We start from the raw sequence: 17,749 nt of genomic DNA, 5'->3' as shown, positions 1-17,749 counted from the left end.
GTTAGGTCTCTGTATTATTCTGTATGTTTCCACTGCTGGCTTGTTCCTTTGTCTTTGAGTTAATGGGGGTACACCCAAACTTGTCCATGGTGATTAGATGGAATGCCCTGACACTGTTGTAACATTTCACTGCTGTCTGTGTTTGGTGGGACTTCTCCTAGTTTTTCACAGAGAGGTTGTATGCCAATGTGTCATATAACCTACCTTCATAGCCAAGGTCGCTAAAACACACTTTGTTTGAGTCCTGGTGGTCAATGAAATTTTAACTGCCAGTATTTGTCCAGTGAAGGGTGGAGGGGTAGTGATGTATAGTTCCTTATCACCTTTCTTTGCAAAATGTTGTGGATTAAATTCCAGATCTCTGCAGTATCTCATGAAGTGAGGCTTGGTGGTGATCTATCTGTCAAATGGGGAATGATAATTTCAGCAGCTCCCTTGATGCCATTTGAGAGGAATGAGCTATGTGTCAGCACTGGGTTTTTCCCTCTCTCTCTTCTCTTATCATCATCATTATCATCATCATCATTATCATCATCATCATCATCATCATCATCATCATACAATACAAACATAACAGTACAACAATATGAAAAAGATAGTCTGCTAATACTCATATAGAGGAGGCACTGAGTCACAGACAAACACAATGAAAAGACTCTTAACATGTAAGCTTTTGGACATAAAGACCTTCCAAAATAGAAAACACATACAAATTTGGAATGGAAATCCATGATGGATTAATGACTATATTATGTAAAGGATAGACTGACACTCACCATATGGTGGAGGTTAGTGGGGATGCTGAGTCACAGACAGGCACAACAAAAAGACTGCCAAACAAGTAATCTTTCAACCCAAAAGCCTTTTCTGAATTAGACAATATACTCCTACACTTTCATGCAAATGCAACCCACACACATGACCACTGTCTGGCTGATGAGGCCTGTGTCTGGCCTTGGCAGCCAGACCCAGTTGTGTGTGTGAGTTGTGTTTGCATGAATGTATGTGTGTGTGTATGTGTCTGTGTGTGTGTGTGCATGTGTGTACATTGTCTAATTCAGTAGAAGGCCTTTTCACTGAAAGTTTACTTGTTTTGCAGTCTTTTTGTTGTGCCCGGTTGTGACTCTAGATCTGCGCATATGGTGAGTAGCAGTCTATCCTTTTCATAATACTGTCATACACATTCACACAAGCACAAGTCACATACATGGCACTCTCACTTGCTGGCAGGGCCTGAATATGGACTGTGATTGTATCTGACATGAGCAGTGATCTGGGTTGGTTCATGGGGGTAAGGAGGAGGTGTGGAGCAATGAGGAGGAATAGCAAAGTAGGGGTGGGGTCAGTTGTTAGGCTACTTGGAGTAAGAGCATCCAGGGATGTGGTGGGGACAAGATAGGGCTGCTAGGTGCAGAATCGGGACTCTGATTTTTATTGTGGTGGGGTAAGAGACTGGGGGGGGGGGGGGGGAGCAGAAGAGAGGTGTAGAGAAGGGGAAGAGACTTGTAGGTGCATCGGTGGAATAGGGTAAGGTTTAGCAAAAGGGGGTGGTTGAGGGGGGGGGGGGCAGAAGGGGGGATTATGGGAATCAAGGACAGTTGCAGAGAATTCTCTGTTGTGCAGTTCAGAAAAGCTGGTGTTATTAATAAGGATCCTGATGGCCTACGGACTGTGAGGCAGTCATTGAAACCAAGCGCATCATGTTGGCCAGCATATTCAGCAACTGGGTGGTCCAGCTGTCTCTTGAAGTGCATGATGTTGGCCAGCATGTTCAGTAACTGGGTGGTCCAGCTGTCTCTTGGCCACAGCTAGGCAGTTACCATTTATATGGACAGACAACTTACTAGTTGTCAATCAACACAGTAGTTGCAGCTTAGTTTGTAGATCACATTGCTGCTTTTAGAGATAGTCCTGCCTTTGATGGGATAGGAGGTGCCTGTGACAGGCCTAGGGTAAGTAATAATGAGAGGATGTATGGGACTAGTCTTGCTCCTAACATTATTCTGTACACACACCTATTATATCCACATAAACTCTACAAATACATATGCAACACATCTCGCACATATTCACAGTGAAAGAGGCCAATGCAGGCAGAGGAAGAATGACCTTTCTGATAGACAACTGAAGCTACCTTTTGCGATATCCCAGCCAACAATCCCATATAACATTTATGTTATTACCATATCATATGATGCATTGCTGCTGTATACTTCAACCAACTCAGTGTTTATTGTTGCAGGGTTGTTCCCCTCCAAATGCAGAAAGTGACATACCACATATTACATATAAAAGCTCTGGTACAATGTGAATACTTTAGGCATAAAGGAAACCACTCATTGAAAAGCAGAAAGTAAAGAGTAGTCGACAGGCAGACACAAAAAAAGAAAGGAAACTCAATAGCTTTTGGAGTAATCCTGTTTCAAGCTAGAGTACAAATAGACAAACACACACACATACCTTTCCTAAAATGGCGCCAGCTAGACTTTAACAGTACCCCTCCATTTCATCAGTGAGCTGCGCCATTTTCTTTTGACTCCTATAGCACAACACTTTGGTACTGTACTGCAAGAATTTCAGTGAATTCTGACCTTCCTAACAAAAAATTCTTGGTCTACATAAGTGATTTATCCTGACCATTGGAAGACTCTTAAAAAACTGTAACATTTCCTGATGACAGAGTTATATGGACAAAGGGGCCATGCATATTCATACCACATGCAGCCAAAAGAATAATGGAACAGACCAACAGATGGTTCACAGCAAACCTTAATCTTGTGAAAACTCCTGTGCAAAATTTTCTTACAGGTTCAGATGTAGATGTCAATGGGGATACAGCATGTGAAGTTCTTGAGCATCCAGATAGATAAATAAATTGAAGTGGCACCAGAATGTGAATACATTAACCTGGGAATTGTGCATGCAAATTCAAGTGGCCCACCAAAGAAGATTGAGTGAGAGACCAATGCAAAAATTAGACACGGGATAGTAGTAATGATCGAACCTGATTTTAGACTGTGAGAACAACTGACACTAAATGTATCTGGTAGGCCACTTGAATCTGCATGCACAGTGACTTGACTGGGTGCTTTGAATGCTAATTAGCTCACAAATGATGCAATGTATTGAACTTTTTCTTAACAATTATATCTCAACACAGCCTATCCTTCAAACCCCTTACGAGCTTTTCAGGCTCTTTCTAACCATCCTATACATACTTCGTAATGGTATTTGTGGCTAATAAAATGATCAATTTTTGATGAACTTAGCAAGTTACAATGGAAATACTAGAAATAATAATCATTTAGACTATTTATCCCACACCAGGGCTCAGAATCTATTTTTATATTCTGATGCAAAAGTCTTTAAAAGGTTGCTATCAAGCAAGAAATTGGAAATCTCTGAACATTCAATACTAAAGTAAGAGAATACCTTATTAGTCAATATTTCTGTGATTTATCAGAAAATTTGTATTTGTGGATGTAAATTGTGGTTATCACTGGCGTTCATAATATATAACTTATGGATATAGGAATGTGTAGACAGCTGACAGTGTGCTTCGTGAAGTTTCATAAATGCATTGTGTTAGGTATTACATAAAAAGGAGAGCTGATTAAAGTCAGATGTCAGTGGTTTTTAACTATTAATGTGATTAGATTAACACTAGTCATAACTGACTTTTAGTACACAGGGTGTTTCAAAATGAACAAACTGGTTTTAAGCTGTTGTGGCATTTATTATGTTCAACTTACAATTGTAAATAATGCATCAAATGAAAGAACAACGCAAACAGTTTTGTTTTTATATGTGTGTGTAATGGGAAGAGTATGGAATGACAAAGAGTGACTGAAAAACGTGTTGAACAAGTGCGAGTCTTTCACACTTAGCCCGGGGAAAGTTTATGGGCCTTTCTTTCTTGGTGAATCAACTGTAGCTGATGTTTCTTATCTTGATGTGCTACAGCTGTGGCTCGTGACTCAATGGGAAGAAGCAGATCAACACATCTTTATTTGGGAGCAAGATGGTGTGCTGCCTCACAGTCATATCTCAGTATGCGACTGGTTAAACGAAGTTGTATCCGACTGGTAGATTGGGCACAAGGGACCAGTTGACACAGCATTTTATGCATGACCTTCACATTCACACATGATCTGACACAATCATGTGTATGTGCCTCCGATGCCAGCTCAGCTATCTGACTGTAGAAACAGTGTTATTGCAACAATTATTCCTGACACATTGATAAAGGTTTCTGAACAACTTGCCTATCAACTCGATGTGTGATCAGTGTTCACACTGAATAATTGTAAGAAAAAAATTGTTTGTGTTTGTGCTACAAAGCCTTAAGACCCATATAGTCATTTTGAGACACCCTGTATTTTACAGAAGTAGTTTGCAGTGGATACTTCTTCGAGCTAAAGTTCTATTTAACCAATTCCATGTCCCTGAAGGATTCACAATGTGATTAAAGGAACAAGACATAAGAATAAGTGAAAGGATGAATGAATAACATCTTGTGTGGCCTTAAAGGTCAGTGCTATGCTGTACAGTATAAAGTCATTAAAAAATAAATATTCAGCCAGAGTCGACGATGTGCCAGACTATATTATAAAAGTATCAGCTGAACAGATACTCGCACCACTGCTAGATATATGCAATTCTTCACCATCAAGTGGTATTTTCCCACAACAGTTAAAAACTGCAAAAGTTGTACCCCTTTACAAAAAGGGCGATCGGCAGCAGATGGTCAACTATAGGCCTGTGTCACTCCTATCAGGTTTTTCAAAAATCATTGAAAAACTAGTTCTGCTACAACTAACTGATTTCTTTAACAAAAAAATATGATTTCAGGATGTCAGCATGGCTTCAGGCCTCAGTGCAGTACTGAAACAGCCACTTTTAGCCTCATAAATCGTATTTTAAATTCAGTGGATAATCACGAAAATGTTTTGGGGATTTTCCTGGATTTAACAAAAGCATTTGATCTAATTGACCATGAAATTCTCCTAAGAAAGTTAGAGTGGTATGGTGTAAGAGGCCTGCCACACGAGTGGCTGAAATCCTACGTAGAAAATCGCTCTCAGATAACAGAGGTAAAACACATGGGAAAAAACGAACTCCAAGCTTATCAATCAAAAACTTCCACATTAACCCACGGTGTACCACAGGGCTCAATTTTAGGTCCCTTTCTCTTCCTAATTTTCATAAACGACTTCCCCCTACACGTTCAACACTCCGAACCAGTGCTATTTGCAGATGACACAAGCATATTAATTGAAGGTGAAAATGAAATGGCTCTAAGTTTAAATGCTAAAGTCACAAGTGAAAATGTCTCAGAGTGGTTTATGAGGAATAAATTACTGATAAACCCTCAAAAAACAGTCGTCTTACACTTCCATACACAACAAAATAAAAATCCATTAAAACCAAACATGTCAATGGCAAACCAAAGAATTAACAGTGTCACTGAAGCAAAATTTCTTGGCATCTACTTACAAGACAATCTTAAATGGAATTCCCACATCACTTCATTAAATTCTAAACTATCCAAAATGACTTATGTAATGAGGATTATAAGGAACAACACAAGTCCTGAAACAGTTAGAGCAGTGTATTACGCTTGCATACACTCCCTATTAAGATATGGCATCATATTCTGGGGAAATTCTCCTCATTGCATAACCACATTCCGGAAGCAAAAAAAGATTGTGAGGGTAATGAAAAATGCCAACACCCGAAAATCATGCAAATCATTCTTTAAAGAACTGGGGATTCTACCCCTACCATGTATCTATATACTAGAAGTTGTAATGTTCCTAAAAAAAGCATGCTAAAAAATGGAAATGTATTTATTCAAAATAAATCTGTACATGAACACCATACAAGGTCAAATAGTGACATACACAGACATCATTGTTATACCACACTGTGCAAGAAAGGTGTATATCACTCAGGTTCAGATTTGTTTAATAAGCTGCCAAGTAACCTAAAGGCCATAAACAAAATCCATAGCTTTAAAAAATCTGTAACATCATATCTCTTGGAAAACTGTTTTTACTCAGTAACAGAGTATCTTGAAAAATAAGTTGGTTGTAACAATATAAAAATGTAATGTAATAATATAGCAATATAAAATGTAACAATTTATAAATGTAATGTATACACCAATGTAACAGTATATTAATGTAATATCATTTTGTCCAACATCTAAGGTATGGTATATGTACCACAAAGATTCAGGACGTAAATAAATAAATAAATAAATAAATAAACTATAAGCCAGTAAAACCTCAAAGGAAGAGGAACTGTGATAACAGCTTCCACTGTTGTCATTGACTTGAAAAGGTGGAATATCGCCATATGTGTAAGTATAGACATGATAGAATCAGCAGCCATCAGCACTAGTGTTTTTCATACCATTGCAATCTGGCTCATTCAAACAAAATGTTAAAACATTGAAGTGTATGTGGAATATGAGTGTAGGAAGAAGACTTACAGGGAAATGAGAGGGTCCTGATACGCACAAAGTGACCACAGCATGGAATAACTGCTATCCTGACCACATGGCTATAACAGACTAGATAACTTTACCTACATTGTTGCTCAACAATGCTGCACTGCACTAAGAGTAGACATGTCTGCATCAAGTCTGATAACACTCGCTGCAGGCTGGACTAATAGCATTACATTGGCTTCTGTTGTCCAGAAATCAGAACTATCTCAGGCCATAATAGGCATGTGAAGGCTGCAAGTGTGGTGTTGAGTATCAAATGAAAATTTTTCTGACTAATGTATACACTTACAGTAATAGTCAGATATGTGTTAGTTGTTATAAAAGTGACCACAAGCTGACTTGTGGTAATGCAAACACTTATAATAGACAAATTCCAAGGCTGTTAGTTTGATACATAATTAGACATTACATATGGTTTTTACTTCTATGTGTTGAAGACAACTGGAACAGCAACTTCTATGGCAACTGGGATCTAGAGGCAGCATTACAACCTCCTCTTCAGACAACTCGACATAAGATATTTCAGCATGACAATACATGTTCACATGTGCATAAGAATTTACCAGCCTTTGACAAAGAATGACAGGTGGCAGTAGTCTTGAGGGTGGTGCAGTTTCCTGACAGATCATTCATCAAATGTGTTTGGTATATGCACAATTTAAGTTGCAAAAGTCGGTGTTGTAAGTCCCTTATTGGAAAAACAGAATAAGATGTAAAGAGAAGCAACATCAAAGAATACTACAGAACTCAGGAAATGTAGGGGTACAAGCCACTATCAACATGTTTGCAACAAACACCTAGAACAATGACTATTCATAAGGAATTCCATAAGATATTGGCAGACTACTTTACAAGCTTATGAGACTTTATAAAACACACATGACTTATGAAGACCATGACTACAAACCAGCACACTAGGGTGAAACATTAAAATTCTGAAAGGAGATTGAACATTACAGAATTTTGGAAATATGCTCCAAAAGAATGAATTCAAATCTCAAAAAAGAAGTTTCAACAAAGAGACTTGACTCAAATTTGAACATCTTGCCTGAGTCACACATTAAGCAAGAAATGTAGCTGGCCTGAGTCACACATTAAGCAATAAATGTAGCATGAGATCATACATAACTCTCGTTAAACCCTGACATCTATGAACTTCTTTTGCTTGTGTAAGGCTGATTATTATATATGCTGAAAACTTGTATATTCAAATCCTTACCACAAGTTTTCTTCAATTCTGACAGCCAGTTTGTAAGTGGAAACACCTAAGTACTAAGCACAAGGGGTTCATATGACAAATAAGAAAATTAATAGTCATTAAACTTTCTGGCAACATGTTGCTTGCCTCAACACTGCTTAAGGGCTTTCAGTGCTGCAAATACATGACAGTATCTCAAATTTCATTCACTCACCTTCAAGTTAATAGCCTGTACAGTACTTATTTTGTTTGTTTATTTACTGGAACTTAATACACATGACTGCATTAATGATTCCACATTTTCTGTACTCCCAAATCTTGTTTTTGTTGTTTCATTAATGGTCTTCTTTCTCTTTATTTCACTCTATTATTATTATTTTCTTCAGATCATTGCAAGTGACTGAACAGCTGATGAGATGTAAATATTACTCAATAATACACAAAAAATAAATGTAGCATACACATCAGAAAATCACATCACACTACCACTCTGTTGATCTCTTCACAGAAAACCTTCATTGTTCTGTAAGTGGCTTGTATTATTATTATAAAAGGAATTAAATCATAGGCCAACAAAAGAACATAATATCATGCAAATATAAATCACTAATGAAACATTCATTTTTTGAATACACAAGACAGTTACCTGCCTCCCCCCACCCCCCACCCCCCACCCCCCCCACCCCAACTACCCCCAAGAACCATGGACCTTATCATTGGCGGGGAGGCTTGCGTGCCTCAGTGATACAGATAGCCATACTGTAGGTGCAGCCACAACAGAGGGGTATCTGTTGAGAGGCCAGTAAAATGGATGGTTCCTGAAGACTATTTGTAGGGGCAACAGTCTGGATGACTGACTGATCTGGCCTTGTAACATTAACCAAACGGCTTTGCTGTGCTGCTACTGTGAATGGTTGAAAGCAAGGGGAAACTACAGCCATAAGTTTTCCCAAGGGTGTGCAGCTGTATGGTTAAAAGATGATGTTGTCCTCTTGGATAAAATATTCTGTAGGTAAAATAGTCCCCAACTCTGATCTCCAGGCGGAGACTACTCAGGAGGATGTCATTATCAGGAGAAAGAAAGCTGGCATTCTACAGATCACAGTGTGGAATGTCAGGTTGCTTAATCAGGCAGGTAGGTTAGAAAATTTAAAAACAGAAATGGATAGGTTGAAGTTAGATATAGTGGGAATTAGTAAAGTTTGGTGGCAGGAGGAACAAGACTTGTCAGGTGAATATAAAATCAAATAAGGATATACAGGAGTAGGTTTGATAATGAATAAAGGAACAAGAACGTAGATAAGCTGCTATGAACAGCATAGTGTAACCATTATTGTAGCCAAGATAGACATGAAGCCCATGCCTACCACAGTAGTACAAGTTTACATGCTAACTAACTCCGCAGATGATGAAGAGATTGAAGAAATGTATTATGTGATAAACGAAATTATTAAGATAGTTAAAGGAGACAAAAATTTAATAGTCATGGGTATTGAAGGAATAGTAGGGAAAGGAAGAGAAGGAAAACTAGTAGGTGAATATGGACTGGGGAAAAGGAATGAAAGAGGAAGCCAACTGGTAGAATTTTGATCAGAGCATAACTTAATCATAGATAACACTTGGTTTAAGAATCATGAAAGAATGCTTGTAGCATTACATGAGTATGTTCAATATAGTCAGACCTACTTTGTGTCACATGAGTGTAGGGGAGTCGAAACAAGTAGTGACCCATGACGTCATATCAACTTGAGATTTTTTATACATTTAATTCATTTCTAAATTTTATTGATTATTTGAAGAGTAAATAATTTAATTATGTACAGCATTTAATAGGTAATGAGTTTTAATGAGATAGATATAAATATGTTTTGACATAGCAAATCAGTTTGTTGCATTATGCATGATAGTTTTCTCTCCTTGTAAGAACAAAAACTTCTGTGTTGCTCGAGTGCACGATCAAGTAGTGGTCAAGTGCAGATCTGCTGTAACTTTCATGAATGGGCATAGAATTGTTAATTTACAACCCGGAGCTGATTTAAAAATTATTCTAAGGAACCATGGCCCAATTTTGGTGCAAACAAATTGTGCCCAAATTCTCAAATATCGCCGTGGAGTTTAAGATATGCGCTGGATATCGGGCATTATCGTTCCATGGAGGATTCAGTAACATTAACTACAATCTATGGACATTAGCTTGATAATAACTATCAAACACTTATATGAGCAGCATAGTAATCGTCTTGATGCTTAAAGCAAGCGAGAAGCGATTTACTGTCAGGATACTACAAATATTAATCATTGCATAGATAGCTTGTTGATACATTGCTTAGCAACTCATAAACAGACAGTGATAGAGTTAGTGAAATGATCTTTTAAGTATCAATGACCACTACACACACACCAGAAACTAATTACTCTTAATTATGAGTGACTTCTGGATTGGATGAGGTTTTTCTTTTTATTTCAGCTAATTGGTATTAATGAACTTCTTTTGAGGCTGAAACTTCATCAATGGTGTCACACTCATTCAGTTTAGTAGAACGATAGGAAGATGCTACTATTTATAGTTTTAAAAGAAAAGAGAGCACATACCTGTTTTTCTTTTGAGAAATGTTCGTACTTCAGTCATCAGTCTTCTCAAACCAGAGGCACAAGTGATGCTCCCTCACAGCACTACAACATCGTAAACCACCACACACATGTGCCCCATTCTCACTACATTTCTGCATTGAAAACCCTGAGGCTATTTAGTCTGTATATTAAGCAAGCAGTAAAGGAAAAAAAAAAGGTAAATTTAGAGTAGGAATTAAATCCATGGAGAAGAAATAAATACTCTGGGGTTTGTTGAGGACACTGTAATTCTGTCAGAAACAGTAAAGGGCATGGAAGAGCAATTGAACAGAATGGACACTGTCATGAGATGAACATTAACAAAAGCAAAATCAAGGTAATGGAATGTAGTAAAATTAAATCAGGTCATAGTGAGGGAGTTAGATTAGGAAATGAGACACTTAAAGTAGTTGATGAGTTTTGCTGTTGGGGGGGGGGGGGGGGGGGAGCAGAATAACTAATGATAGTCGAAGTAGAGAGGATGTAAACTGTAGACTGGCTATGGCAGGGAAAGCGTTTCTGAATAAGAGAAATTTGTTAGATATAAGTACCAGGAAGTCTTTTCTGAAAGTATTTGCATGGAGTGTAGCCATGTATGGAAGTGAAACATGGACAATAAATTGTTTAGACAAGAAGAGAATAGAAGCTTTTGAAATGTGTTGCTACAAAAGAATGCCAAAGATTAGATAGGTAGATAATGTAACTAATGAGAAGGTACTGAATAGAATTTGGAATAAGAGAAATTTGTGGCACAACTAGGCTAGAAGAAGGGATTGGTTGGTAGAATACATTCTGTGGCATCAAGGGATCATCAATTTAGTATTGGAGGGTAAAAATCATAGAGGGAGATGAAGAGATGAGTACACTAAGCAGATTTAGAACGATGTAGGTTGCAGAAGTTGCTCAGAGATGAAGAAGCTTGCACAGGATAGAGTAGCATGGAGAGCTGCATCGAACCAGTCCCGGGACTGAAGACTGCAACAACAACAAAACAGTTACCTGTCTCCATGTCTCTTGTAATACCACTGATGAATTATATCACATTATCAATATACCTACAGTCAGACGTGTTGCAGTTCGCAGATAGCATCTCCAGCTGGCAGGTCATATGATCCTGTCAGTTGGATGTTCTGTCTCAGTTTAGTCCACTAGCTTATGTGTTCCTTTCCATGACCAGCCACTGTATTGACACCTACTCTGCACTACATCAGTTATTCTTTGGACTTTTCGCATTATGGCTGGCCTGCTGGTGATGATAGAGTGTATTTTTCACCCATCACTATTAAGTCCTATCCTTACAGACTGTGATACAGTTTGAGCAAGTGATTGTTTCCTGGCTTGCCAACAAGAATCTAATTGTTTCATTTGTAGTCCTGGAAAATTCATAGGGTCAGTAACTTTATAACCATGTGTCATTATTTTGTTTTTTAGCATATTCAGCAAAGTGCTAACAAATGATTTTGTGACTTTCTGACAACAAGTAGAATTATGAATGACAGAAGCAAAAAATTGTCTTCAACACTATCAGAATATTTATATTAAACTTTGATTTATGATGTTCCAAAGCATAATAGTGATGCACATAGATAGTCAATAGTGAAGATTCAACCACTCTGTTGATTCCCTTTTCCTGCAAACAGCAGAATGTCAAAATCATGTGGAGATTGGTAGAAAATCCTTAGGCTGGCTGAAATGAACCTTTGGGATGTCCATAAGAGCTGTACTCCATGGAAGCAACATCTCCAACCTCAGCTACATGGAGCTAACTAGAATTTCAAGGCACACCATTAATACTACCCACTACCTTTTGAAAAACATCATGCCATATTAACAGCTCCAAAAATGTTGACAGTCATTATTTAAATCTTGCAGGAAAGATTTGAAATATATCCTGATAATTTAAATTCTGTAATCCAGTGTTAAAAGATATATTGTAATACATATTTTGGGGTGACTCCAAAGTCCTTAACTATGAGCTGTCTCTGTCTGAAATTTAGCAATACCTGGAGATGAATCTTCAAATGACAATAAAACGCTCATAAAATTTATATGTACTTGATGTTTGAATGACGGCATGAAATTGTTATAGTAAGACTGAATTGTTTGACATCAGCATTGTTGATACAGAATTGGAAATCTTTTCCAATGGATATATTTAGGTTTTCAGTTCATGTACATGATAAGCCACAGCCAGGTCAGTTATGTATAGAAACTAAATAACAACACTACAAAATGACTGTTTATTTCTCTATGAATACCGTAGTGGAGACTTACTTGTATTTGTCACAGAGCTCGATAATTTTCTGTATAGCTCTAACTTCCATTTCAGGAGGTCTCGTTCGGAGGTATGTCTTATACTCAGTTGGAAGCCCTAAATTCATGATATACCATCACTAATCAGTTTTTGTAAGTAACGAAAAAAGAAATTTCATTAAAGTTTTTCATGTTGTATCTAAAACTTACCAGGACCATTTTCATCTTCTTTTGGCAGTACACATTCTGCATGGAACTGAAAAATAATAACTTTGTGTTAATTTTTCCTTCTACAGTGCAGATCAGTGGCAGACAAGTGCTGCAGTGCATTTTGAAGGAGCTGACTGAATAATTTGGTGTGAGAGAACAGGTGTGGATCAAGGAAACGGTTCCGAGAGGAGGGTACTAGTTCATTATTGTCTCCACCCCTCCCTCATCCCAGACATAACTTCTCATTTCCATCACATTTAACATATCACATATATCTATATTTTAATAATAATTACAATACAATATAAAATTTGTTATAATGTAACAATCATAATTAGTTAACATCAGTGTTTAGTACATTGTGTTAGCGTAACGTCCAAGAAATTGCAGTTCAGATGAATATAGCATTTGCAAAGCAGTCATCCAGATATTTGATAGTTGTATGAATAGCAATGTTGAGGAAACTTCACATGCAACAAATCTCCTAGAGAAGCGACACTAGTTGTCTATATGCAGCAGTTATGATGATGCTGCTCTCCTTATCTATGACACTATCATCATTACATGACATACTAAATCCCCTTTTTATGAAATTGTCATGCCTCCATCTCCCCCCTCCTCTCCGCTCCCCACTGCTCCAATTAGACTAGAATTTTACCTGCTATTGAAACGAAAGAACTAGTCACGGAATAGTAGATTTATGGCCATTAAAATCCAGTCACAATGTAGCCCCAGAGCCACAAATTGGTTATAATCAAAAGTATCTTAATGATCTGAATTTTGTGCTGTTTAAAAAAAAAAAAAAAAAGGTTCAAATGGCTCTGAGCACTATGGGACTCAACTGCTGAGGTCATAAGTCCCCTAGAACTTAGAACTACTTAAACCTAACTAACCTAAGGACATCACACACATCCATGCCCAAGGCAGGATTCGAACCTGCGACCGTAGCGGTCGCGCGGCTCCAGACTGTAGCGCCGAGAACCGCTCGGCCACTTCGGCCGGCTGTGCTGTTTTCAAAAATATCCTAACAACAAGTATTATTTATCAAAAAAATTACATTAAATGTGAAGCTTACAGTATTTCTACATCTAAAATATGTAATCTTTGTTGTCAGAAACACAGATCTCTAATTCTGAATGAAAATGTGAACTTTGCATCAGAATAATTCTTTGTCTATCAAAATATGTGAAATTTTGATCACAGAAAGTACATTGCACTACTGTCATAACTTAATTACTCTAAGATTAAAAGAAATGCATATTGGCACTTCTGATAAAACACAACCATAGTTTGGAATCTGTACCATACTTTCCAAGCACAAAGAACCCTAAAATTAAATATTTCCAGCCATAAATTGTCTGTATCATTTATCAAAATACACGTTCTTGCTTATTGGCCCAACTAAAATAAATTATAGATTAATTGCTGAACATAATTCTATCCTTGTACTACCCAACAAATGTATCAAAATACATAAAAAATAATTCTATATCAAAATACATAAAAAAATTCTATAACATTACAAAACCACACATTTTCACTACTGTTGATTTCACATATGGTCTGAAGTACACTTGTCAATGATGATTAACAAAGTAAGGAATGTTATTCCCACATCTAAATTTGTGAAACACTCATCTCTAAAACTGATATCAAAACACACCAAATACTATAGTGACCCAATGCTAAGGTATTAAATTTATCTCGCTCTACAAACCGCTTGGCATGTTCTGCTATTGCACAGCAGAGACTACATGATACTTCACCCAATACAGCGCCATTTTATAGGAAAATTCTAACAATTTACCCAATGTTATATAAAAGATGTAACCAAATGCTGCATGTTACAGCAAAAGTGTAGCAAAATGACATATTTATCGCCATGCTATAGCAGAATTGGATCAGATTGCCCCATACATCACCATATTACAACAAATTTGCAACAAACTGCACTGTACATCAATATTTTACAGCAAAATTATATCAAATTGTCTCATAAAAACACCAGTAGCTGACAGTGTGTATCAGCTACTGGGGGTCGGGGATGTCAGGTACTGGAAGTGACAACTACTGGGGCTGCCATTCCATTCCATTTTTTAATGGTCAGTATGATTGAAATTCGAAGCCATTGCATAGTGCCCCATGTTTTGACGTTCTGCACGCATGAAATACCGATCCATTCTGCTCTGTTCCGTTTTTTAACGGCCTGTGTGAATGAAAAACCGATTCTTTACTATCCATTCCATTTTTTGGTGCTCTGTGTGAATGAAATTCAATATCGTGAGTCTCTGAGTTGAGGTTCTGCACTGGTTGAGAGCTTATATACAACTAAACTTGATTATCTTCCAGACTATTTATCGGGCTTAGCTGTCAGGATTGTCAGAATGTCGTTGACTGATACAACCGGTGAGGTCAACATGTCGTTTGAGTGTAGTCAAAATCAATGCACTAGAGTACTCTTTCAGCCCAGGAATAAACCGATTGCTCAGTACACACAATAGAACAACTTCCTTTGAGTAAGCCTCTTAGCCTGCAACAAATGAACCACACATTTTCGAACATTGATTTTATGATCCTATTCTCCCCATTTGAGGATTCATTTGAGATTCATGTTGAACATAGGTAACACAGTTCTCAAATCCAAATTACAATAAGCATATTCGACAAAAAATTAATCAGCACCCAGGAGACATGACGGTAACACCGAGTAACATCGCCTATATATTTTGTAATGACCTCAGTTCAGCTAGGAAAGGACTTCACAAGTTTCTTCAGGTACGCTATATCCAGCTGAAGCCACTTATTAATGTTTGGCTCCCGTAGAGGGAGCAAGCGGTGGGGTTGTTGACTGCTGTGCTCCACCCACTGTTCCAAATAGTTCCAGATATTTCCTGTGGCATCAAGGTCGCGTAATTTAGTGGATCACTCAAGGTACGACAGGGTGCCTGAGTGTTCATCAATCCGGGAATATCTGCTTGCAGCCCTGTGCCATGGCATTTACCATCTTGGAAGGTGGGATTGTCCACAGTTTACACATCGTGAAGATTTACAGGAAAGGGCAACACAATTGTTCACTGAGTATGTTCTCATTAACCTGAATGGCTGAAGCCAAGTCATTGTACGAAACATCCACAAAACATCGAAATATTTCACTATATGAAAAGAGACAAAATTGAGGGCCATCGGATCACACCATGAGTCTTTAGTCAGCCACTATCCAGTTTGTGTAGTTTGTCCCATTGAGGATGTGCAGATTTATGTGCCATTATGAGAAATGGCCTTTCGCGAGGTATTGGACTCAAAATGTCCCAAGTAGCTCTAGCTCTCTTCACTTTGTTCCCTAGGAAACTGATAGAGATGTACCCGCATTCGCTGACAGCAGCATTCCTGTCGAGTTTGTAAGTTATTTTCATTGATAAGGTGCTACACTCATTCGCCGTTGGTTGGAACCACTTTACAACTATACTGCTCTTACATCATGTTGCTTGGCTGCAGTTGGTTCACCATTCCTTGCAGGCATGTTGGTCAGTCTACGTAGCACACACACACACACACACACACACACACACACACACACAAAAAAAAAAAAAAAAAAAAAAAAAAAAAAAAAAAAAAAAAAAAAAAAAAAAAAGAACACGCAAGTTCATTTATGGTTCTTACGTGACTGTTTTTCGGAAACAGTCCCTTAACAAACGTAAAATCATACTGCAAAGACCTGTTTGATTGGAATAATTAACTGATACTAAGAGATGTGATAATATAACAGTACTAGCGACTGTCAGTAGCTGAGTAATGCAAGTTGCTCTTTGTTTACTCTTTTATTCGAATTTGCATGTCCTATATAAATGGGAGGACACTAAAGGCAGATTGGAATTAAGCAACAGCACTGTGGAGTCACGTAGGTCACCACTCTTGGAGAAGTTCTCAGAAGGGAGTGCCGGGAGGCACTCAGTCAATGGTTCGCAGGCTGCTGGACAGTCTTTTGCAGTGCTGCTGCTGAGCACCTGAGGCACTGCAGGAAAACACAGGTAACATCTCCTAAGGGACAAGGCATTCAGTCGCGACCATTTTTACAACCTAAAAGTGTCTGAAAAGGAACTTTTTTTTTAGCAAAATCCAAGAAGACACAAAACGTAGAGAGCTGTATTTTCTCTGAAAAGTGTCAGATGCTACTGATGCTGTCTAGAAAATGGGGTGGCGTCCCACAGGTTTTGGACATTTGGAAGGCATGAGACGCCATTGAATGTTGACTTCACGAAAACCAAATGTTTACTCAACATACGAGCTGCCAAGATTGACTGATATGAATAAAGTAGAGGTTAGACAGAGAATGTCCACTGTACCAATGTACCACCTCTTGGACAGAAAGAGATGGAAGGAGAGTGAGATGCCTTTTTTCAGTGTCAAATGGTGGGACGCATGGTTAACTGCCTAAACAATAGCCCAGCCCAGGAAAGAAGAGTAGCATTTTCTAAGGAACATTTCTATCAGTCAGCACTCAGAAGATCCATAGCCGTGTCAATTAGAAAAAAAAAGAGCGAAAACACGGAAATGCGAGTTTTCCTTGTAGTGAACACTAGATACAAAACTACTTCTACTCTGTTTCCAAGGAGGGCCTTCAGGAATTCATCTTACAACTTCTTCATAGAGAGCCGTCGTCATTTCATCTCTGAGAGTCTTGGCTGCCAGAGTCCAACAGATGTATCGAGGGACATAGAGAGATTTCGGGCTGATCTGCGCTTAGCTGTTGGCGAGGGTCGTTGGCGCGCCACCAATGACTGATTCTGCAGCCACTTCAGACTCCACCTACAATTTTCTATGGTCAGATCGAGCCACAGCTGCGAGACGATGTGTAAGGAATTACAGCCATTTTGTAGAATTTCATAACTTCAGGCTTCACTTTGGAGAGTTGAATTCAGATTCAACGATCATCTTGCTTTCAACTCTGACCAAAAGTTCAACGC

The 17,749-nt window shown here is 38.2% G+C and overlaps 1 protein-coding gene across 1 annotated transcript in view; it reads right to left on the bottom strand.

Annotated features, from left to right (window-relative positions):
• Nucleotides 1–17,749, bottom strand: part of LOC126174773 (allantoinase) — a 218,258-nt gene that overhangs the window by 64,063 nt on the left and 136,446 nt on the right. The window contains exons 6-7 of the mRNA XM_049921114.1: nt 12,786–12,831; nt 12,597–12,693 (exon numbers count right to left, since the gene is read on the bottom strand). Of these exons, the coding sequence (XP_049777071.1) occupies nt 12,597–12,693; nt 12,786–12,831 (143 nt within the window). The remainder of the gene's footprint in view (nt 1–12,596; nt 12,694–12,785; nt 12,832–17,749) is intronic.

This window comes from Schistocerca cancellata, chromosome 3 (genome assembly GCF_023864275.1).
Source record: "Schistocerca cancellata isolate TAMUIC-IGC-003103 chromosome 3, iqSchCanc2.1, whole genome shotgun sequence".
Classification (NCBI taxonomy): Eukaryota; Metazoa; Arthropoda; class Insecta; order Orthoptera; family Acrididae; genus Schistocerca; species Schistocerca cancellata.
Note: the sequence above shows the minus strand (reverse complement) of the source record. Positions and strands in the feature narration are given on the sequence as shown.